Source organism: Gymnoscopelus braueri (genome assembly GCF_963280865.1).
Source record: "Gymnoscopelus braueri genome assembly, chromosome: 19".
Taxonomy (NCBI): Eukaryota; Metazoa; Chordata; class Actinopteri; order Myctophiformes; family Myctophidae; genus Gymnoscopelus; species Gymnoscopelus braueri.
This window is the reverse complement of record NC_137621.1, coordinates 16,896,403-16,921,557: the sequence shown is the minus strand read 5'-3', so window position 1 is coordinate 16,921,557 and position 25,155 is coordinate 16,896,403. Positions and strand designations below refer to the sequence as shown.

The 25,155-nt window shown below is 42.5% G+C and overlaps 1 protein-coding gene across 1 annotated transcript in view; it reads left to right on the top strand.

Annotated features, from left to right (window-relative positions):
• The window catches only part of LOC308074684 (ryanodine receptor 3), a gene marked incomplete at its 5' end in the record, with an annotated part of 322,999 nt that overhangs the window by 121,503 nt on the left and 176,341 nt on the right, over nt 1-25,155 (top strand). The window contains 8 exon segments of the mRNA XM_080414190.1: nt 973-1,153; nt 4,238-4,373; nt 8,508-8,603; nt 9,462-9,580; nt 12,387-12,520; nt 13,629-13,870; nt 16,522-16,714; nt 24,008-24,224. Of these exon segments, the coding sequence (XP_080270316.1) occupies nt 973-1,153; nt 4,238-4,373; nt 8,508-8,603; nt 9,462-9,580; nt 12,387-12,520; nt 13,629-13,870; nt 16,522-16,714; nt 24,008-24,224 (1,318 nt within the window).

Genomic DNA, 25,155 nt, shown 5'->3' with positions numbered 1-25,155 from the left:
GACTAAAACAATACTTCATCCATAAAATAGTTTGTTTTAGTTAGTTTTGTAGACACACAAAACAGTCTGAGTTAGTTTATCGTTTTTTTCTTTTTGTAAAGCCTCATTTTATGTTTATTTCAGTTAACTAAAAAGTTTAACTAGCTGCTAGTTTATCTCATTAGTTTTAGTTAACTATGACAACCACCACAACTACCGGTATTTATTCCAAATCCTCACAACTAGGCCACTTAGATCAGCGGATCAAGGGCTCCTCAAGGTCCCACACACCCGCCTGAGGTCAAAAGGTGACCGTGCGTTTTCAGCTGCTGCCCCAAAACTGTGGAACAGCCTACCGCCATCTATAAGGGCTGCACCCTCGTTGGACATTTTTAAAAACAGATTAAAAACGTACCTGTTCTCCCAGGCCTTTTAACTAGGACCCATGCCACGGAGAAATTGTTGGACACCTGTCTACGTGCTCCCACATTTTTCCTTTATGCTCCCTTAGCTACTTGCCTTTTTGCTATGATTTTTGTATTATTGCTTTTTTGTATATATTGTTGATCTTCTTGTTTTGTTTTTGTTTTGTGTATTTTTTGCTTGCAGTTGTATGTATATGTATTTGATGCTTTTTGTGTGGTTTTTAACCCTGATGTACAGCACTTTGGTCGGCCTTTGGTTGTTTTTAAATGTGCTTTATAAATAAAATTGACTTGACAATTAATGAAGATTGGGTTAATAACCCTAACCCTAACCCTAACCCTAACCCTAACCCTCACCAAATCTTTCTTTGGATCGCTCCAAACGTGTCGCAATGCGACGCATTTTGAGCTTGTAGATTACTATTTTTGAAAATGTCCATTCCATTGTTCAACGTGGAAACGATTATGACGATTATGCCAAAGGATTATTGCAATTATCTCAAATAATTGTGATTAGGCGATTATGTACTAATTGTGCCAGGCTTGTGTCTCTCTCTCTGTCCTCCAGGGACCTGGACTCTCTCGGGGTGAAGAACAGAGCGTTCTTGGCGCTGCCTATCGAGGAGGTTCTGCAGACCCTCAATGACCTCATCACCTACTTCAGGCTCCCGGACGACGAGCTGGAGCACGAGGAGAAGCAGATCAAGCTGCGTTCGCTCAAAAACCGCCAGAACCTCTTCAAACAAGAAGTGAGTTTTATTTCTCTCCCAATGGTGGAAAGTAAACTAAGTGCATTTACTCAAGTATTGTACTGAAGACCTGAGGCCGATTCTACAAATGCCTTCTCAAACTTTTTCGTCATTCAAAATCATTCAAGGTTTTTCAAACACTTTAAAGATTTTCAAAAATGTTCAAAAATAGCAGAGATACAGAATCAGAATCAGAATCAGAATCAGTTTTATTACGAGATACGAGCTCGTACTTGTATATCTGTATATCTGCTATTTTTGAATAGCCAACGCTGAGGTCTAAAATGACACAAAATTACATTTTATTCATTGAAGAAAAGTTACACAGTGTCACTTTAAGTTTGAGGTATTTCTACTCCTCAAGGCAAATACTGCACTTTTTTACCCGACTACAATTATTTGAAAGCTTTAGTAACAAGTTACTTTGAAGATTTACCGTAATTTTCGCACTATAAGCCGCACCTGAGTATAAGCCGCAGCAGCTAAATTGAATGATTTGTACATATATAAGCCGCACTGGACTATAAGCCGCAGGTGTAAAATCCATAGATTTAGGAGGTCCCCTAGTGGCCGTTAGCTGTAAAAATCCATAGATAAGCCGCACCGTTATATAAGCCGCAGGGTCGAAAAATGGGGAAAAAGTCACGGCTTATAGTCCGAAATTTACGGTAGATTAATATTACATTAACCACTCAAGCCCTGTTACTTACTTTGGCTATTAGAAAACATTTTGAAAAGATTTTGATACATTTTGAGATAAAAATAAATTAAAAAAGGCATGCATACTTTTACTTACTTTTATGTATTTTGTGATGTCAATACTTTTACTTAATAGTTTTACTTAAAGGGATACTTCACCCCCAATTTTGTTTTTGTTTTTGTCGCATTCCTAAGCCAATAATTTAATGAACGGCAGAGTTTCCGGTGGGAGACTCAAAGAGTCTCCATCGAGTCTTCTACTCCGCTGGTCATCACATTATTGCCTTAGGAATGCCATCCCTTTAAGTAAACAAAATTGAATACAGGACACATTATTTCTACATTGTACCCATCAGTACTTTTTCTCAAGTAAAAAAAAATGTGGAAGCGACGTGGCCCGTTTATTGTAATAACACCTGACCTCAGAGCTGCTGTCCAGGGCTTGATAATAGAAGCCCTGGAGTCAGGGGTTCCAACTGCAACAGAGAGGTAATTTTAGTAAGTGTCCATAAGTATGTGCGTGGGGCAGATTCAGGGCTAACGTTGCCAAGGTACGGTGTAAATGCCAGATCAGAAGTTCTTTGCACTGCGTTTCAATAACACATCCAAGGCGTCAGCAGTTTTGGGGATACAACGCCTAATTTATGCGGATCCGGTGCGTTGTGGGCTTGTAGGTCGGCTATTCTTCGGGCGCGAGACACCGTCGGCGCAGTGAAGCATGAATCGGGCTCGAGCCTCTCAATGCTAAATTACTCTCATCACTTCTAAAATGTCAACCACCTCTCCGGGTGCCTCTGACGCCAAACTCTAAACACCAGGCTCCCCTAGACTCAAACAAACATCATTATCCCCCTTATGTCGCCAGGTCCTCAAGCAGCGATTAGATTCACATAAATACATGTAAATAGAATATGTACATGTTTACATAATTGACACTGGCCCACCCTATGCTAAAGTAACTAAGTACATTTACTTTACATTAGTACTGTATTTAAGTAAAACTTTGAGGTATTGATACCCATACTTTTGTACTTTTACTCAAGTACATTTTTAATTCCCGACTTGTTGTTTACAGAGTATGTGTACATTGCAGTATTGATACTTTTACTTAAGTAAAACATGTTAGTACCTTTCCACCACTGGCTAGCTTTGCCATCTCTTGCACATCAGGTCACTTTAATATTTCAATAATTCATCTGTCAGCCTACTTTCAGATCTCATTATATGGAAAACGTACCCCAAAATAGTGCTTTTCCATCTCGGCCCCTCATTACCATTTCGAAGGTCAATTTGTCATGGTTGACAACTGACTAAGGACTTTTCCTGCTAGCATAAATCATCTGCAATTTCACCTTCCTGTTCTGCGCTCTCCTTTTAGCATACCTGATCACTATAGATATTTCTCTGCAATATAAATCACCCTCGACTCTGCCAACAGTGGGGTTTCTGGGAGAGACGCGTCATGTTGCACTGAAGATGGTTGACTTTATTGACTCATATTTTACATATACATGATGTGTTTCTTTCTCACAGCATATCGTCGCTGTCGGGTGGAAACCTTGTATCTCCATATTATTTCAACTTATTGTAAATTTTTCTTTGGTAAATAAGGTCCTACTTTGTCGTTCAATTGCGTTGCATCATGATTTATGATCCGTTTTAGGCTTGTAGATCTGCTATTCACAATAAAAGTCACAATAAAAAATGTATGTGTGTATATGTATATGGTATGTATATATATATATATATATATATATATATATATATATATATATATAAATAAATTAAGGGTGTCGCGATACTTGATACGTACTGAAAATGTACCGAAATTGACGTTCGATACAGTGTACCGAGATTAAAAGCCGTATCACGATTCTCACTGTCCCCGTGTCCAAGGCAGTGTTGCCAAAGCAGTGTTGCCAAGTCTGCTTATTATAAGCTACTTTGGCCACGCTTATCTTGGACTTCTTTTCATAGACTGGGTTGCTTGTTTCTCTCACAATATCTGGCAACGCTGGTACAAGGTAAGACATGCGCTCGCTGTTGTTTTTCTGTACATTCCTCCGAAAAAGGAAGCCTCACACATAATTCGACCCGCGGGTCGCGCTCAAGAAATAACGAGCGCAGTCTCGTGACATGCAAACCATTTCAGTGGTTGAGAACGCTGTATTTAAATATTGTGTATTTAAAAAACAGTGTTTGAACCCCCGTGTGTGTGTGTGTGTGTGTGTGTGTGTGTGTGTGTGTGTGTGTGTGTGTGTGTGTGTGTGTGTGTGTGTGTGTGTGTGTGTGTGTGTGTGTGTGTGTGTGTGTGTGTGTGTGTGTGTGTGTGTGTGTGTGTGTGTGTGTGTGTGTGTGTGATCATTGTACTGCTGTGTTCCACAGGGCATGTTAACTCTGGTGTCCAACTGCATCGACCGCCTGAGCGTGTACAACAGCGCGGCCCACTTCGGGGAGTGTGCCGGCTCGGAGGCGGGCGCCGCCTGGAAGGACATCCTCAACCTGCTGTATGAGCTACTGGGTACGATCCGCATCTCACCCGTATTCTGTCTGTATACAGCTGAGGGATAGGCTCGCGTAGCCAGACAACTATTCCACAGTCTCCGAATGCTATATAGAGTCTGGACACTACACCTAACCTGAAATCCGAGAACGGAAGCTGCTTTCCGTTCGCGAAAATATATTTAAAAATATCTTAAGCACACTTGTTGCCGAAAGGTTCCCGGTTCTGTCCTCCGGAGCTGCGGGAAACATCACCCCTGCCCCCAACATGAAGTGCCCTTGAGCAAGGCACTGAACTGCCAACTACTCCAGTGGAGCTGCTTTGTGTGCAACAGTCTAAGACTGTGGTTGTATTCTGGTCAGCTCCCAGGTTTTAATGTGAGTGTGTCTGTGTGATTGTGTAGGGCGTTACTGAAAAGGAGCACTCGTATTCAGCATACCTACTGTACCCTGGGTAAATAAAGGTAAAAAAAAAATAGGGTGTTTCACACTGAAAATAGCTGATCTACAAGCTCACAACACGTAGTGATGCCACGCGCTGTGAGGCTATTTTCGGTGCAGGTGTGAAACAAAGTATAAATCAGGCTTGAGTTGCTGCAGTTCATGGATAAAGCAACCGGTGAGCTCTGTGTAGTAGCAGAGAGAAAGAGAGCAGTGAAAATATAGCTGACTCATCATTTAAACAGCCTTTTTAACAAATTGCTCAGACTCCGTTTCCCAGAATGCTGTTCTGAAAAACCACATGCACGCACACGCGCACACACGATTGGAGATAATTGGCTTAATATGTAAAAGACGTTTCAAAACCGTGTGAAGTTCTTCCAGGGCATCAACCCAACGGATAAACGCACGCACGCACAGTCGCACACACACTCATGCACGCACGCACGCATGCACACGCGCACATGCACTCGCACACAGACACTACCAGATGGTTTTTGAATTAATGAGGGAGCAGGATATCCTCTCCTCATCATTCTCTGTGGTGGATGTTGTTTTGCTCCTACACTGTTTGTAGTTTTATTGTTTCATTTGGATCCCTATTAGCCGTCACCTTAGTGACTGCAAGTACCCCGGGTCCACAAGAGACATGAATAACAACAATAAAAACCCAAATATTCGCATTAAAACATTAATCACCACCAACAAACGCAAAGTAGACACAAGAACCTCAATGATAACAATAAAAGCTAAATAGACACACAAAAAACATTTATCACAACAATAAAAGCAAAATAGAAATTGGGCTGAATAAGCACACACAAAATAGCATAATAATAACAAAAGCTCACAATGCATTGTGATGCGACACATTGTAGATCTACTATTTTCAAACGATTTTTATTCATGTTATACATTCACTTGTGAAATGGGAAATTCCGCATAATGCATTTCTACATTGCAGTATTGATACTTTTACTTAAAGGAGAATTCCGGACAAATTAACTGTTATCTTTGATGTCTCGTTACTCACCTACCGACGTAAAAAGTGGCGTTCTTTTTTTCCATAGATTCCCCTGTCGTCATTTTTTAAACCCCCTCCGTTGTCATAATGGGAGCGCGTGGGTTAGGGAAATTCGTCTATTATAACCGATGCAAAGTTATTTTTTTCTCTACTACGATTCATTGTAGAGTCTCATGATAGTCAAACATGCGCTGAAACTTCCTGCGAGGCTACCGTTAATGGCGAACGATTTAACACTGGATGCTTGTTTCTTTCCAGAACCTGGCAACTCGTGTTGCCAGGTTCTGGAAACGGAGGGGAATTATGACAACGGAGGGGGTTTAAAAAATGACGACAGGGGAATCTATGGAAAAAAAGAACGCCACTTTTTACGTCGGTAGGTGAGTAACGAGACATCAAAGATAACACTTAATTTGTCCGGAATTCTCCTTTAATAAAACATTTGAGTACTTTTTCCACCACCTCCGCCTATATGCTTAGTTGACCGTCTACATGCACTAAATCTATTTGGCGAAAATGGCCAACGTGCAAGCTCGTAGAGCCAGAGAATGTGCCTCGCAGAATAAGGATCTAGCATCAAGTGGTTTATAGCGCCTCGCTGTCCTCCGGCTGTGTCCTTCAACTCGTGTTTTCACGGACCCCCGCCCCGCCCCCCCATTAGCGTGCCGACCACGTCTCGGCTCCTCCTCCGCACACACCTGCTAAACGGAGCGGCGCTAAGTGGATTTGGGATGCAAGTCTTCTCTTCTCCCTGCATGTCTGTGCTCAATGACCCTGCTGGTTTCGGCTAGGACGTGCGTGCGTGCGTGCGTACGTGCGTGTACGCCAATGGTGGAAAGTAACTAAGTACATTTACTTAAGTACTGTACTTAAGTACAATTTTGAGGTATTTGTACTTTACTTGAGTATTTCCAATTTCCAATACTTTTACTTCTACTCCACTACATCTCAGAGGCAAATATTGTACTTTTACTCCACTACAATTATTTGAAAACTTTAGTTACTAGTTACTTTTCCGATATAAACTATGATATAATGAAACATACATTAACCACTTTAGCCCTATTTTATACATAGGCTATTTGAAAATAGCAGATCTACAAGCTCACAATGCGTCGCATCGCGACGCGTTGTGAGCTTGTAGATCGGCTATTTTCAAATATTTAGTACTTTTACTTTTGGTACTTTAAGTACATTTTGATGCCAATACTTTTGTACTTTTACTCGAGTACATTTTTAATTCTGGACTTTTACTTGTAACAGAGTATTTTTATATTGCAGTATTGGTACTTTTACTTAAGTAAAGAATTGTAGTACTTTTTCCACCACTGGTGTACGCGCGCGTGCGTTTGTTCTCTCCTCGTGTCCTATCCTCGTTCCGTCTATCTTGAGCATCTTCTTAATTAATATGAATGAGGTCATCGAAAGCGGGACACAGACATGCATTTGAAGACGCCCGCTTTTGAGTAATATTGTATCATCATTGCATTGTGTACGGTGTGGTAGCCTCGCGTTACCAGACTTTCCACCTCGGAGGAAAGCGTGGTGTTCATTCTAAAACTGAGCCGTGTGATCCGGTTTAGAAAAAAGGAAAACGACAATGGGGGTCGGTGTGTTCCTGTTGGCGTCGCATTGTTTTTGTTCCCCGCATAATGCGAATCAATTAGTTTGGTCTGGCTAGTCGCACTACGAGCAGGGGCGGACTGGCCATTTGGCATACCGGGCATATGCCCGGTGGGCCGCTGGCCCAGTGGGCCACTGGGCCACCCAAAAAAATATTATATTTTTTTGCTCCCATTTTAGGATTAACCCATTAAGACCTGAGGCGATTTTTTTTAATGTTTTCTAAATTTTAACAGTAAAAAAAAAAATCTAAAACATTTTTTTTTCAAGATTTTTCAAAAATAGCAGATCTACAAGCTCGTAGCGCGGCACTCGGTGCCGCGCTATGAGCTTGTATATCTGCTGTTTTTGAATAGCCAAAGAAATCTAAAGTGACACAGATGCGTTCCAGGTATTAATGGGTTAATACGGTCATTTCCGGGTCTCGCGGCCCAATTATTAGTTACGTTAATGTTTGGGCTGGGATGCTTTTCAGCAGTGGCGTAATTTACATAGGGTTGCTGAGTTAAAACAGTGGACCATGACCTAAACGACCTGAGTCTCTTGGACCATGACCTAAACTCAGCCATGTTTTATTTATTGTGGCATTTTTATGCCATTTTCACAGCGCGTACTTTAACGAGCTCTTCCTAGGAGGATGGTCAGATCCACCTCAAACTTACTCGGCGTACACAAGAGACCTTAACGATGAAAAGTTATCAAAAGAGTGAGTTCTAGTAAAACGGCGTGACTGTGGCGAAGCGTCAAACTTCCTTGTTTCACGGCCAAACAGGAAGTGAAAATAGCCGAACTACAGGGTTTATGTTTTTCGTTGGCCTGTTACTTAGCTCTGTTCCCTGTTCTGATTGGTCGATATTTGCCCCAAGTGTGGAGAGAAGTGCGAGGTCCCGGTCATCGCTGCTTGCAGCTTTAATTATCATTATTATTTATTGTTATTATTTATTTTTATTTTGCTTATTATCAGACAGTACAGGTATTATAACATACTACATCATACTACAAGATAATGTTTGTGTTTTCCATTCATATTTGACTTTCTCTGCACCATTCCGCGGTGACCTGTAGCGGCGTTGATTCGAGGGAACAGGAACAACTGCACCCAGTTCTCCAATAACCTGGACTGGTTGGTCAGCAAGCTGGAGAGACTGGAGTCGTCCTCAGGTGCGTACTGCAACATGTCGTTGCTGTCGGGCAGAAACCTCCTATCTCCATATTCTTTTGTGATTTTTCGTAAATTAAGGACCTACTTGATCATACTACAGCGTCACTCAAAAGCATCAAAAGCAGCAGATCTGCAAGCTCGAAATGTGGCACGAACCGATGCGTTTTGAGCTCGTAGATCTGCTACTTTTGCTGTTTTTGAATTTGAATCCTGAAAAGTAACAGTTTTGGCCATATGAGGTTTCCACCCGACAGAAACGATGTACTGTATATGTACATTGTACTTTCACATAGCCACAGAGACTTAACTAGAAAGGTGGGCTCAATAGAGTGTAAATCTCCACCAGGAAACATGCCCTAATATTGATAGTGATATAGCACATAGCCTGGAGGCACGATTTCTCTGCGATTGATAAATGTAAAAAAGGTCTGTGGTCTGCTGTCAGCGTGCACAAGAACTAAGACTCTGATTGGCCGTGTAGTACGTGTTTATGCTGCAGACGGACAGACAGCCATATGCTTGCACGCACACAGGGCTGAAAGCACCCTCTCCTGGTGGAGATAATTAAAATGTTACCCCAATCTCTCCTTACATGGTTCTTACGCCGCTCTGCAAATCAACACCAGGATTTAAAGGTGTTTAACAGATCACGCCCTGTTCGCCTCATAAATGTTTAACATTATAAAACCTCTTGTACCTCGCAATTAAGAGTACCAGAGGCAATCGTTGTTTTCTCCTCCGAGGCATTATGGGGCAGCCTCTTCATGGAGTGTCCTTTGGTGTGTGTAGCACACGTCCTTTGTGGCTGGTGACTAATTGATGATGATAATGCACCCTGCCCCCCCCTTCCCCAAAAGGCATCCTGGAGGTTCTCCACTGCATCCTAATCGAGAGTCCAGAGGCCCTCCACATCATCCAGAGAGGACACATCAAGTCCATCATCTCATTGCTCTACAAGCACGGACGCAACCACAAGGTGAGCACCAAACACTTTGCTGTATGACCCCCCCGGAAGTACTGCAAGTTCACTAGAGCGCTGCTGGTTCTCAAACCGTTCGATTACAAGGACCCAGTTTGGTATGTGTTAAGCCACGGACCCCCTGGCAGAAAAAGACTCGCTCGCTGCATAAATATTAAAGGGGCCACACCATGAATTTCATTTTTTTTTGGGGGGGGGGGTATTTTTTGGGCTCCCCAGTGTCTCTTGTACCCCAAAAAATATATTTTTTTAACATTCAGTCATTCATTCTCATTTCAGAGATTTTCAGAATGGGCGTGTCTGAACAGGCCATTTCAGAATGGCAAGGCAAGTGACATCACTTGCCTTGCCATTGCATTGATGATGGCCAGACAGAATTGCTCAGTAGCCCCCCCCTGCCCAAAAGGACGTTTTGGTATTGCAGCTGAAAGTGCTGTATAAGCCAGAGACAATTGACTTGGGATGAGTATATCTGAGTGATGATTTAGGCTCAAACCTTTTGAAAAAGGTTTGAGGGACATACACCATATGATATTAAATATCAAATATTTTTTTTTAAATTCATGGTGTAGATCCTTTAAGGAAAACTCCTTAGACAGATACTTAAGAAAATATAATTTATTTTCTTTTTTATGTGCTCATAAAGTGCTCTGTGCTCAAAGTGAAGGGTGAATAAAATAAGCAAGTGTTTCGGTCCTAGTGGGACCTTCGTCAGTGCTATATGAGTGGATCACAGACAAACAAGTTGCTTTTATAGGGCTCTAGATCAGCTCAGCTCAGGTGCTGAGGATCACTACTCAATGTCATCACCATGGCAATGGTGGGGCGTGGACATATCATTACAGAAACAAACCCTAAGGTTACACAGTATCACATTTGCATTTGCAATCATGAAGTTCCTAACTATCAATCATTTAGTCGGAGACCCCCGGGAACCCCTTCAAGGACCCCTGGGGCTCCCCAGACCCAACTTTTAGGACCGCTGCACTAGAGCACCAGCCTTCATTGTTCAGCAGAATAAAAAAACATTGACTGCATTGATTGACCTTTGCTCCTAGAGGATAAAGCATGCATCGTACTGTAGGTAAATAACAGGCTTTGCAAAGAAAATATTCACACGTCCACGTTGTTCAGATGCAGGTGTGTTGGACAGTGACAAATGAAGCAATCCTGAACAAGCATTCATGAGCACTCTGCTCTTGCTCAGCAGCATCATCAGTTGTTTTTTTTTCTTCCAAATTGACAGGACGTTTGTACCGAAACGTCATGTCAATTTGAATAAAAGTGATGCTGCTGAGCAAGAGTAGAGTGCAGGTAAATAACAGGGGAAAATGTTATAGAAATGCAAATAAACAGGCAAATGTCTTTAGGATGTTGTCATACAGTGATATTGCACAAAACGCCCGACTCTGTTGTCTTTATCTGCAGTCCAGTCTCTCTTAACCCATTAAGACCTGAGGCCGACTCAAATATCTTTTTGAAAAAAATAAAAAATATATTTTTTCACGATTTAACAAAAAATTGCAGATCTACAAGCTCATAGTGCGGCACTCGGTGCCGCGCTATGAGCTTGTATATCTGCTATTTTTGAATAGCCAAATAAATCTAAAATGACACAGACGCGCTCCCGGTCTTAAAGGGTTAAGTTCATTAGGAACCATGACACAGCTATATAGTACCAAAATGACTCATATTATATTGGTTCCCTTGGGCCTTTGTCACAGCGACTCCTCCTCAACTAAATCCACTGCGCCCACCTTTTACCAGCACAGAAACATCCATCTTTTGACAAGGGCTGGCCTCGTTGTTTAGATGCGGAGTGTATCCTCGTTGTGCATCAATTTGTTAACATTGAAATTAGATCTGCGGCCATGCTCTCCACTGCTGGCCCATAAATCAGCCTGAACATATCATTTGGTAATAGAAGCTGCAGAAAGGGATTTGATGACAAAGCATATCGTTTTTTTTTTTGTGTGCTTTGTTTAGATAGTGTTGTAGAGAGACAGGAAATTGAGAGCATAGGAGGACACACAGCACCGGCCTCCACCTGGAATCAAACCGGGGACGTTGCGATTATGTGGTCGACACTATTATCCGATCAGTTAACCGCACGCACCGTGACTGTTGCGTTTCAATGAGACATTTAATCCCATCGCTTTGTGCTGCATGCATCACTTGTACGTTATTGCATGCGTTTTCTCCTCAGCTAAGCATCTGTTAGTAATTATGACTGCATGAAACGAGGCTTTTGAGTGGTAACACCGACGCTGCTCCTTCACTTGGAAAGGAGCCAGCTTAGGTGGTTCGGGCATCTAGTATGGATGCCTCCCGAGCGTCTCCCTAGGGAGGTCGTCGCTGCACATCCCACTGGAAGGAGACCCCCTGGCAGACCAAGGACCAGATGGGGGGGGATTATATCTCATTGGAACGCCTCGGGATTCCCCAGGAGGAAGTGGCTAATGTTGCTTGGGAAAGGGAAGTCTGGAGCTCTCTGCTGGAACTGTTGCCCCTGCGACCCGACTCCGGATAAGCGGTTGAAGACCCGCTTGTCGTTATGCCTGTCAGATTGCCTGCGCCCCCCCCCACCTGGACTCTAGCCTCTCATTGAAAATGAATTACTAGGCACGTCTGTTGCTTCCCACTTTACATGCGGGTGCTGAAATTATGTTGTGTGCCGAAAATAGCTGATCTACAAGCTCACGACGGGTCGTAATTGTGACGTGTCGTAAGCTTGCAGATCGGCTATTTTCTGTATAAATCAGATTGAATGGTTCTTCACCCGTCCTCACCCGTCCCTCCACAGATCCTGGATGTCCTGTGCTCGCTGTGTGTGTGTAACGGGGTGGCCGTGCGAACCAATCAGAACCTCATCTGCGATCACCTGCTGCCCAGGCGTGATCTGCTCCTCCAGACCCGATTGGTCAATGACGTACAAAGGTAACGTGGCTCCTACAATGATTGTGCATGGATAAGGGTGTCTGCTGAATGCCTACATTGAAAATGTAAGTTTAGGTTTAATATTTGTTTCCTGAACTGAATAGATACCACCAGCCCAATCCTTTTTTTTTATGGTAAATTGTTGGTTAACCCATTGAGACCGTCAGTCATTTTAGATTTTAACCACTTTAACCATTATTTTATACTTTGGGCTATTCAAAAATAGCAGATCTACAAGCTCATAGCGCGGCACTGAGTGCTGCGCTATGAGCTTGTAGATCTGCTATTTTTGAAAAATCATGAACATTTGTGCAAATCTTTGAATATATGTATTTTTTAAGCAAACCTGCACTGAGTGCCGTGCTATGAGCTTGTAGATCTGCTATATTTTTTTAAAATCATGTACATTTGTGCAAATCTTTGAATATATGTATTTTTTAAGCAAACATTTTGAACTCAAATCTTTGCTTCTGGGGATTCTACAAATGTCTTTTATATCAGTATTTTGAAAACACTTGTGTTGCTATAATCAGTGGTTCTCAAACCTTTTCATGTCAAGGACCTCCAAAATAGTATGTATTTGTCCGCGGACCCCCATCTCAAAATATGTTGTTCCAGGGACCCCCAGAAGCAAAGATTTGAGTAAAAAAAAATCGCTTTACAAAATATATATTCAAAGTTTTGCACACATTTTCACGACAAAATAAATTGCAGATCTACAACCTCATAGCCAGCTTGTAGATCTGCTATTTTTGAATAGCCAAAGTATAAGATAATGATTAAAGTGGTTATACAGATGCGTTCCCGGTCTTAACCCATTAATACCTGGAACGCATCTGTGTCACTTTTAGATTTCTTTAGGCTATTCAAAAATAGCAGATATACAAGCTCATAGCGCGGCACCGAGTGCCGCGCTACGAGCTTGTAGATCTGCTATTTTTGAAAAATCGTGAAAAAATATTTTAAGTTTTTTCAAAAAACTGTTAGGATTTAGATTTTTTTTAAGAATCGCTTCAGGTCTTAATGGGTTAATGGGTTAAAAAAACAAACAGATTTGAGGTGATGCACACGTCCTGACGGCGTGATCTGATGTCTTTTTGGTGGCCAGCATTAGACCCAACATCTTCCTGGGCGTGCGGGAGGGCTCGGCTCAGTATAAGAAGTGGTACTACGAGCTGGTGATCGACCAGGTGGACCACTTTGTGACCAGCGAGCCGTCCCACCTGCGGGTGGGCTGGGCCAACACTAAAGGCTACGCCCCTTACCCCGGAGGAGGAGAGGGCTGGGGCGGCAACGGGGTCGGAGACGACCTCTACTCGTATGGCTTTGACGGACTTCACCTCTGGTCAGGTCAGTGTGCGTTGCGTGCTCAACTGACCTCTAACCAGTGGTGGAAAAAGTACTCAAATGTTTTACTTAAGTAAAAGTATCAATACTGCACTGTAGAAGTACTCTGTTACAAGTAAAAGTCCGGAATTCTAAATTTACTTGAGTAAAAGTACAAAAGTATTGGCATCAAAATGTACTTAAAGTACCAAAATAAAAAGTACAAAAATGCTTTGCGACGCGTTGTGAGCTTGTAGATCTGCTATTTTCAAATAGCCTATGTATAAAATAAGGCTAAAGTGGTTAATGTATGTTTCGTAATATCATAATTTATATCTGAAAGGTAACTAGTAACTAAAGTTTTCAAATAATTGTAGTGGAGTAAAAGTACAATATTTGCCTCTGAGATGTAGTGGAGTAGAAGTAAAAGTATTGGAAATTGGAAATACTCAAGTAAAGTACAAATACCTCAAAATTGTACTTAAGTACAGTACTTAAGTAAATGTACTTAGTTACTTTCCACCACTGCCTCTAACCGACTTAATCTTAGAATAATCAAGGAGCAGTTTAAAAAAATATATATATAAATATATGTATTTTTTTTTATAGATCAACGAATTGACCCAAAAGAAAATCCGACTGAATAGATTGCCGTGATTAACCGCTTGTATTATACTCACTTCATTGTACAATGGCTCTGTGCACAAATAGTGATAACAAAATAGTGATAATAGCAGATCTACAAGCTTTGATATTTTTGTAAAATTTCATTATTTTTAAAGTAATACTAGGTAACGTTTTCAACAAAACTAAAGTTAAATTGTATATCTTTTGTGAGTGGCAAAAGTTTCACAACACCCACTCCATGAATTTCACCCCCGGAAGCCTTTTATTTATATATTTTCTATTGAACGTGGACGGGGGGGACTTTCCCGGGAAAATGACGTTCCTGGCCGACGTCATGACGTCATGACGCCGACGTCATGACGTCGGCCAGGAACTACCGCAACGGTTTCCTGTTTGGCCAGGAACTACCGCGCTAATAACAAAAAGGAACCTCACGCTGATTTTAAGAGAATGTAGGATTGGAAGATCGAAAAAGAACAGAAAAAGAAAGCACAGCTCATGGTAACTAATGCTCCACTGGCTAAGAGAAACGATCCGTAGATAGTATAAAACAATTAAAAGATCGCTTTTTGAAACGCTTCCGGCTTCCGGTGAAAACGAATGGAATTCTGGGTAATCGAGGACTACGGAAATTGTATGCAGTGACGGTAGTGACCAGCAGAGGTTGCTAAAAATCGTTATTTGTGATTCTGCATTGTACAACTTTAAGTAATCATTCATTAATCAAAAGTTTGAAATAATCGTGATATTGATTAGAAGTCGCCCAGCCCTACTGCAGCATATTACTCCAACCGACGTCCGATCTTTGTTCGTACAGGGTAGGCAATAAGACCAAAACATCTGGGGCAGTATAAAACACTGAGAGAAGTCCCAACGCGTCTCAGAAGGGCTTGGTGCTCGGGGGCACATTGGCGCGGTCGCCTCACAGGGCGCGTGTTCTCTCCTCCGCGTCATCAGTGCCCATACCCTAGGTGGGGTTGGCGAAAGGGCCTTTCTGTGTGGAGTTTGCATGTTCTCCCCGTGTCCCCTGTAGGTACCCTCACAAAAAACACGCAGTAATCCTGGTCTCTATACCGCCTCCCCCTGGTCAGCCGGGGCGCCTGATGGAGGGGAAAGGAACTGGTTGGAATGACGTGCTCCTTCCACGCGCTACAGTACGTCCTACCGGGGAAACTCCCCTCTTGTCAGGTGATAAGAAGCGGCCTGCTCCCTCCACATGCGTTGAAGGAAGCATGAGCTCAGTTCGGGGCTCTCCCCAGGCTGGCAGAGGGAGAGTAGCGCCCAGGATTACAAGCTTAGGCATTGGCGAAAAATGGGTGAAAAATGGGTTACAAAATCGTGGGATAAAAATATATAAAATATAGAAGGGCTTTTTGCTCAACAGTAGGACAATATGATATGAAAAGAAAGTTTCCTGGGCGCTTCAAAATAGACTACCCAAATGAATTACTAGAGCACTCGACTAACTGGGTCTGCACGTTTTAAAATAAACAATAAGCAATACAACGTGCAGACCCAGTTAGTTGAGTGCTCTAGCAATTTATTTGAGTGCTCCAGTAGTGTTTGGGTAGTCTATTTTGAAGTGCTCTGGTAACTTTCTTTTCGCAGTACAAAACAATTTCGTCCTCTCTGAACCTTCTTCTGGTCAGCAAAGCCCTGCATTTGGTCTGGCCCCGCTCGGTTGTGATTGAATTTCCCTGCCCCCCGAAGTTGTGGGGCACCAATCAGGGCCCAGTATGCAAATATGGGGCGGGTTTATCACCAAAGACATTTTTTTTTATTCGCCCCTTGGAAATGCAGGTTCCACAGAGAGATTCCAGACTAATATCTACACAGTGATATTAGTCTGGCCATGCCAGGCTGTGCGTGTGTGCGTGTGTGTGTGTGTGCGCGTGTGTGTGTGTGTGTGTGTGTGTGTGTGTGTGTGAGAGAGAGAGAGAGAATCAATCTTGGGTACGTGAGGTCCCACGGGGCCCCGGCATCTTATCTGCTAACGTCGTCTGTACATTTTGTGTGATGTTGGTCGGGTGGGGGGTTGGGGTGGTCAGGTCGTATCCCGCGCGCCGTGGCGTCCATGAACCAGCACGTCCTGACCTCAGAGGACGTGGTGAGCTGCTGTCTGGACCTGGGAGCGCCCAGCATCTCCTTCAGGATCAACGGCCAGCCCGTCCAGGGCATGTTCGAGAACTTCAACACCGACGGCCTCTTCTTCCCCACCGTCAGCTTCTCCGCCGGCGTCAAGTGAGTGGTATTGTTTTTTTTCATTGTTTTATTTGATTTGAATACGTTATTAGTCAGGAATGTAAGTTTACAGCACATGGTACAGTAAGACATTAACACATTGCATGCCAGTCGCGTAGATCTACGCGAACCTATTTAAAGCCGCAGCGTGCCAGTCGCGTAGATCTACGCGAACCGCCGATTCCCATTGAAAGTGCCCCAGGTGCACTTTCCGAATTTTTTTGATCCATTTCCGTTTCCGGTTTCCGGTCGGAAACGGAATTATTCGGGTTCCGTTTTTTTCGATCGTATCCGCTTCCTGTCTGGGATCCTGTTTAAAACTCGATTTTCTCGGTTGTTGTTTTTCTCCTCGCTGATCACTGTTTACCGTTGATCGGCTGTAGCTTCAAGATGGCGGCACGGATTTGGAAACTGTTTTCGCTGGCCGTTTCTCACGGATCCGCTGTGTGTTTAGAACCAAATGAACGCGCACTTTTAAATTATTTAGCGAGGTCTGTGGCGACATGAAAAAAACTAAAAAACAACAATAAAACGCTGGCACTGGTGAGTACATTATGAGATTAAACTCTGGCATGGAATGTGTTAAGGCTGAAAGGATAACACAAAAAAAAGTCCTGGGGACTTGTTTCCATTGTGGTCCTATGTATTCAATTCATCCAAAAAAATCATATTCTTTATTTTATTTTGTAGGGGAAAAAAACTAAAAAGGATATTCATTCATGACTCATAAAAATGGGTCCCCGACCCAAAAATGGCTCCCATCAACCCTTGGTTGACGGTGACAGCTTGGTAAACAGTGGCTGCAGGTACGGTAGTGGTGGAAAAAGTGCTCAAATGTTTTACTTAAGTAAAAGTATCAATAGTGCAATGTAGAAGCACTCCGTTACAAGTAAAAGTCCGGAATAAAAAATGTACTTGAGTAAAAGTACAAAAGTATCGGTATCAAAATGTACTTAAAGTACAATTTTTTTTGAAAATAGCAGATCTACAAGCGATGCGACGCGTTGTGAGCTTGTAGATCGGCTATTTTCAAATGGCCTGCGTATAAAATAGGGCTGAAGTGGTTAATGTGTGTTTTATAATATAATAATTTATATCTGCACTAGTAACTAGTAACTCAAATGTTCAAATAATTGTAGTGGAGTAAAAGTACAATATTTGTCTCTGAGATGTAGCGGAGTAGAAGTAAAAAGTATTGAAAATCGGAAATACTCCAGTAAAGTAAAAGTACCTCAAAATTGTACTTAAGTACAGCACTTGAGTAAATGTACTCAGTTACTTTACAACTCGGTAGTAGGTAGTGCGTGTAATCCAGTGTGTCATCGTGATGCTCATGCATTACTCCTCAAGGCCTTCAGACTGGACGCAGGTACTAGGTACCTAAAAGGTAGCACCTTTGCCGCTGTTACCATGGCGATGGCAGATATACCGTGATTGACAGTCTACCAAATGGGATTTCAGGCTCCAGCAGGCTCGCCATGATTCTATCATCCAAGCTGTTCTCAGAAAAAAAAAAAAAAAAAAACGCCTTTTTTTTTACCGTTTATACTGTGCTGTAGCCTCTCCAGACATCTGGCAGCCAGACCGGCCCGCTCTCTCACCTTTAGCGCTGTAAGCCAATGGTTCTTTGGGGGGTCAAGGACAGGGTTGCCACATCTGCTTATTATAATTTCCCCGCAATATTTCATTTGAAAATAGCCGATCTACAAGCTCACAACGCGACGCGTTGTGAGCTTGTAGATCTGCATATGTCTGTATATGATCTGTATATGTTAAAGTGCTCATGTGGCCCATAGTTGCTTCTTTTGTGCTGGTTTTCCTAGACCTGGTTGCTTGTTTCTCTCACAGAATCTGGCAACACTGGTCAAGGACCCCCAAAATGATATGCTTTTCGTCGCGGACCCCTATCTGAAAACGTTTTGTGCCAGGGACCCCCAGAAGAGACGATTTGTGTTAAAAAAAATTACAAAACTATTCAAAACTTTCCAATACTTTCATGATTTCTAGAAAATGTTCAGAAATAGCAGATGTACGGCACGAAGTGACACGCTGTGAGCTTATAGATAGATATATAGATAGATATAGATAGCTAATGTATAAAATATAGATACAGTGATTACATGATTTTGATGCTGTATTTACACATTTTGCTGGGGACCCCCCCCATTTTGCTGGAGACCCCCTGGAACCCCCACCTTGAGAGCCACTGCTGTAAGCTGCTGTAGTGCTCAAACGTTTTAATGAAAAGGACCCCCAGTTTGATACGCATTAGATTAAGCCAACGGACACCCATAACCCTGAGAGTGTACAAAGTACATTCATTTGTACACTGTTACAGACATGTACTGTAAGGGTCCATTTGGTTCCTAACTATCAATAGTTTTGCTGGAGGACCCCCTGGAACCCCCCCCCCCCCCCCCCAAGGACCCCTTGGGGGTTCCCATACCCCACTTTGAGAACCACTACCATAGTGGAAGATGCAAAGCTTCAACATCAACAGACAAAACCACTTTCACTATCATTGATACTGTCAAGGTACCATAGATAATGTTCATTCTCACATCTCTAAAGCTTCATTCATACTGTATGTAGGTGTAATAATATGATCTAGTTCAGTGTTTCTCAAACTCTTTCATGTCAAGGACCCCCAAATTGACACTTATTAGCCCGCGGACCCCTTTTTCAAAAGATATGCCAGCGACCCCCATAAGAGAAGATTTTTACGGCTCTACCAGTGATTTTTCAACCATTTTCATTTCAAGGACCCCCAGTTTGACATGAATTAGGCTACGGACCTGTTAATTTAACTCGGTTCCTAACTGCATAATTTAGCTGGGGACCCCCTGGAACTCCCTCAAGGACCCCTGATTGTATTTACATGTATTTACCAAAGCTTCTCATCATGCAACTTAGTTTTTATTTACAATTCTTTTCATCATGCAATATTCACTATACAGTATTTGTGGACTCAAAAACTAATTTATACACATCGCCCGAAGGTGTTGCTTGCCAAAAAGAAACGATTGAAAATCGGTTCTTGACGGCAATCGAGTATAAATTAGATTTGAGTCCAGAAATGCTGTATAGTGAATTTTGCATGATGAAAATAAGTGCACATAATGAAGTAATTACACCTACAGATAAGAGTAATTACTTACAGTACGGCCAGCAGAGTGGATGTATTGCATTCGCCGGCATATGTCTGCGTGTTTATTTGTTTTATTGGTCTCTCACTGTATGAAAACTTAGTTTTAATCCAATTTGGATCATACTCTACTTGGCTGATGACTGTACAACTGCAATGTACCCCCCCCCCCCCCCACACTCCACCTTTTTGTATTTTCCACTGCCCTCCAGACATTGAAAAATATCTTTTCTCCATAGCTTTTAGGACCTTAGTTCCGTCTCTATTGGATAAAGATCAAACAAAACAAAAAAAACAAGGATGATAGTAATAATATTTTTTTTGATTTTGGTCATTTTTTGGGGTTCTACTATATCCTTGGCTTTTCTCTTCATTTGAAATGTCACTTTCACTGTTGTACTCTACGTTTGTGCATATTTAATGTGTTCTTTTAGGCTGAATATTGAAACTCACCTTGAGCCCATTGGCTCTCCCCATTAGCAAGGTTATCTTTCCCAGAAGTAGAGTAGGAGCCACAGTGAGGTCTCCTGTGGTTCTGATATGCTCTGACGTTGCTTAGCAACCGCCTTTAAGCCTGATTTATACCTCGTTACGTGCCGGTGTCGCGCACCAAAACAAAAAAGAAGCGAATCTACAAGCTCACAAGAGCTGCCTGTGAAGTGTTGCAATTGTGTCACTGTTGGGTGTCCAAAATAATTACTTTTCAGGAAGTGGAATAAAATAACGTGCGTTCCAATGGATCCAATGAATGTAGTTATTATTTAGTCACAAGCTCTTGTTAATACTTTTCACTAGGTAAATATTTATAAAAATCCACAGACTCACTTAAGCAAAATGTTTCAAGAATTCTTGCTACTTCTGTGCAACACTCTTGTATGACGAAGTACGGAATTCAATTACGAAAAAGTTTAAATATGGAGATACTGTACATTTTCTGCTGCTTCGACAGCAATGGATTGCTGGCTGAATTGAAGACATTCATAGGTGTGTATTTTTAGTAAAGCTGCATTTACCAGTTGTGGAGTCCACCTTATAACCACTTAAGCCCTATTTTATGTTATTTATATCTTTTTAAAACATGGTTAGGAGCTTGTAGATCTGCTATTTTTTTTAATGTTTGAACATTTTGTGCAAGTCTTTGAATATATCGTTGCTGTCCGGCAGAAACCAGCTAACTCAATTTTTTTCTATGATTCAGTGCTATTGAACACCTTTTACATCTGTGTGTTCATGATAACAAAAATGTTGAACAAATGAAAAGTATTAAAAAGCGCTTTTGACAATACCATCTAACTCCATTGGATCCTCAAACTTTATGCTAAACCAGCTAAATCCACCAAAGGGGGTGGAGTTAGCTGGTTTTGCTGACTCCAGGCTCCACCCCCTTTTGACCTCCAACCTCATTGTGAGCTTGGAGGTCCATTCAGCTGTTCTAATCAATGATGAACAAAACCTCCTAACTGGGGTTGGCGAAAGGGCCTACTCTGTGTGGAGTTTGCATGTTCTCCCCGTGTCTCCTAGGGTAATTAATACCCTCACAAAAACATGTAGTAATCCTGGTCACTATACTGCCTCCCCCTGGTCAGCCGGGGCGCCTGATGGAGGGGAAAGGAACTGGTTGGAATAACGTGTTCCTTCCACGCACTACGTCCTAGCAGGGAAACTCCCCCCTGTCAGGTGACAAGAAGGTCAGTTGGCTCTCATGCATTGAAGGAGGCATGAGCTCGGCCCTGGCCTCCCTAGGCTGGTGGGGGGAGTGTAGTGCCCAGGATCACTTAGCAAATTGACACCGGGTGAAAAAAGGGTTACAAAATCGAGGGATACAAAATCCACTTTTTGTTTTGGTTTCGTCATTTCCTGAAAAATGAACATTTTGGAGTTAGCTGGTTCCTGCCGTACAGCATATATATATATATATATTTTTTTTTTTAAAGGGAAAATGTTTTACTCTAATCTTTGCTTGTGGGGTCCCTGGAACAAAATATTTTACAAATGTTCGCTTAAAAATATATATATATTCAAAGATTTGCAGAAATTCTCACGATTCTTCAAAAAGTAGCAGATCTACAAGCTCATAGCGCGGCACCGAGATCTACAAGCTATGAGCTTGTAGATCTGCTATTTTTTGAATATCCCAAAGAAATCTAAAAATGAAACGGAATGCGTACCCGGTTCTTAATGGGTTAACTGAGCTTGTAAGCAGCCTGTTTGTTAAGAGAGATCTCTCAGACTTGGCATGCAGGCCGTGCTGGTGGAGTGATTTGCCTCTCATGCGTGAGCTGTGACATTCAGGGGGCAGCTTTGAACTCACAACCTGAGCAGCAGCAGCATCGTCTGCCAAGTGATTGTATATTTCACGCAGAGCACAGAATGCGGCCAGCGTTTTGATGTGCTGCGGGGGGGGGGGGGGCTGGGTTGGGTTATGTCAGGGTACAAATAGGAGCGTGTACTGTAAATAGAAGTGACCCAGTGGGCAGGAGGAACACTTCCCCCTGCAGATTTTTTCAAACAGGCCACGGCACAGATAACACACTACCCGCCTCAGCGCTCAATAATTGATGGTGGCTTGGCTTATTTGCTCAGAATGGCAGAACAGCATTTGCGTCATCACTACAGTACTACTTCAGTAGCTATTTCAGTCTGGCCCCTCGGGGGTGGTTGGGTGGGTGGGGGGGGGGAGGTGGTGTTCTGACGTCAAACAGTGGTCCAGAACAGTTTCAGATCAGTGGTTTCAGAGCCCCGGCGTGTCACACAGGGTCGGAGCCAGATGTCGTTGTCCCATCCACTGACCCTCACATTAGCAGGTTCCCAACCATCACTTTAAATTATTGTCTATATAACTGCATAACGTGTATGGTGTCAATCAAATTAAATTGAATACTTCATCCCCAAAACGATCAGCTACTCACGCCGTGAAGACTCCAATTCATGGAGAATGTGTTTGTTTTTGTTGCATTCCGTCACAGTGAATGAAGAATCCAGAATTCCAAAATCCAATTGGTGAATTGAGAGAAATAGGAGTCCAAGCGGTTCTGGTAGGAGACACAAAGGAGACTCTTTTTGTGTCTCTTACCGGAACCACTGCCGGTCATCAAATGACTGTCTTAGGAATGCGACAAAAACTTTAAAAAATCCATGAATTCAAGTCTCCATGGGGTGACTATAATTGACAGGAAAAAAAACATTTTGGAGTGAGAGAAGAGAGGTTTATTTGCCACTCACTCATACAAGTACAAGGAACTAAATGTTGGAACAAAAACTTGGATTATACTGTGGGCGTTGTGGAAGCTTTTAAATGCATTTTGACATGTACGTACCTGTAGTTTTGCCATTGTCATTTTGCCCTGTTTTCTTCATTTCATCCATATCGTCTTTGTTTTTGCATTGTTCATTCGCCATGAAGGAATGCGACAAAAACAAAACATTCTCCATCAGTTGGAGGCTTCACAGGTGAGTGAATTGATAGGGGGAAAAGAAAAGTTATTTTAGGGCTGAAGCATTCCTTTAACCCATTCAAAGCCGGGAACGCATCTCTGTCATTTTAGATTTCTTTGGCTATTCAAAAAATAGCAGATCTACAAGCTCATAGCGCGGCACCGAGTGCGCCGAAATACAGGATTATTCCCAAATACTTTAAACAGCAAATCAATGGAGGAGTAAATATTCGGATCACGTTATCTCCTGGTTCTGTGTAAAAAAACAAACTCAAAAGCACGTCAAACACGTCATTGGCACCCAGGGCCTATGGGGAAAAACACGTCATTGGCACTGAATGAGTTAATGTAATATCAGTGGTTCTCAAACTTGTATGTATTTGGCCTTGGACCCCCGTCTCAAAATATTTTGTTCCAGGGAACCCCCGGAAGTTGTAACATGAGTTAAAAATGTTCGCTTTAAAAAAAAGTATATGTTCAAAGATTTCCAAAAAAAAAAATCACGATTTTTCAAAAATAGCAGATCTACAAACTCATAGCGCGGCACTCGGTGCCGCGCTATGAGCTTGTATATCTGCTATTTTTGAATACCCCAAAATAAATCTTAAAATGACACACAGATGCGTTCCCGGTCTTAATGGGTCTTAAGTTTTGTCACTTTTTTGTTTGTGCCGTTAAATAACCTTAAAGTGACAACAAATCTCACTTATATAGGGTACGCTTCCTGTTGGGCGGTCGCCACGGCGACTTTAAGTTCCTGCCTCCGGCGAGCTACGCTCCGTGCTACGAGGCCCTGCTGCCCAAGGAGAAGATGAAGGTGGAGCAGGTGAAGGAGTACAAGAGAGACGCGGAGGGGGTCCGAGACCTCCTGGGCACCACCCAGTTCATGTCCCAGGCCTCCTTCATCCCCACGCCAGTGGAAACCGGCCAGGTAATTAGAGATGAGATGAGATGGGGGGGGTGTTAAATCAGCAGTTGTGTAAAGTAACTAAGTACATTTACTCAAGTACTGTACCTAAGTACTTTTAAGGTATTTTTGGGCGGTGTAGCCGCCCCTATAAGTGGGGTTGGAACACCTCATTAGCTGTACTGTGAATGGCTCATTAGTACACCCCTAGCTGTACTGTGATTGGCTGACTCTATTGGCTGACTCTATTCAGCACTGTGATTGGCTAGCGAGACACATGATGACATTAATAACCTATAAAAAGGATTATGCACTTAAAAAAAAAAAATCACCATCACTATGATGACCACTGTGATGACCACACCGCCCACTTCACACTGGGTGTGATTTTTGGGCGGTGAAACCGCCCCTATATGTGAGGTTTGAGGTTTGCACCCCCCCCAACCCTGCGCTGTGATTGGCCACCAGTGTACCCCCCTAACCCTGCACCGTGATTGGCCAATCACAGTCTATTCAGGACTGTGATTGGCTAGTGAAACATGACACATGTGCATAGCCCTATAAATAGGACTATGCACTTAAAAAAAAACACATTTATGTTTTTTTTTAAGTTAGGGGTGTACAATGGTTGTTCCACAATATTACTTTTCTTTAAGTGAACTTCCATCACTGTGATGACCACTGTGACCACACCGCCCACTTCACACTGGGTGTTTTTCTTTCTTAAGGACAGTGTTTACTGTCCTTAAGAAGAGTTAGATCTCACAAAAAAAGAAACACTTCAAAGGATTATAACAGGTGCAGGGGATATCGGTAATCACATGTGCAAATAATGTTCCTAATCAGTAGCTGTTCTTTCACATAAAGACACTCCATTACAGAGTCAAACTCCAGACTGGTCACACTTCCTGACAGAGATGTGCGCTCCACTGAGCAAGTGAACCTTTCTAGTGGT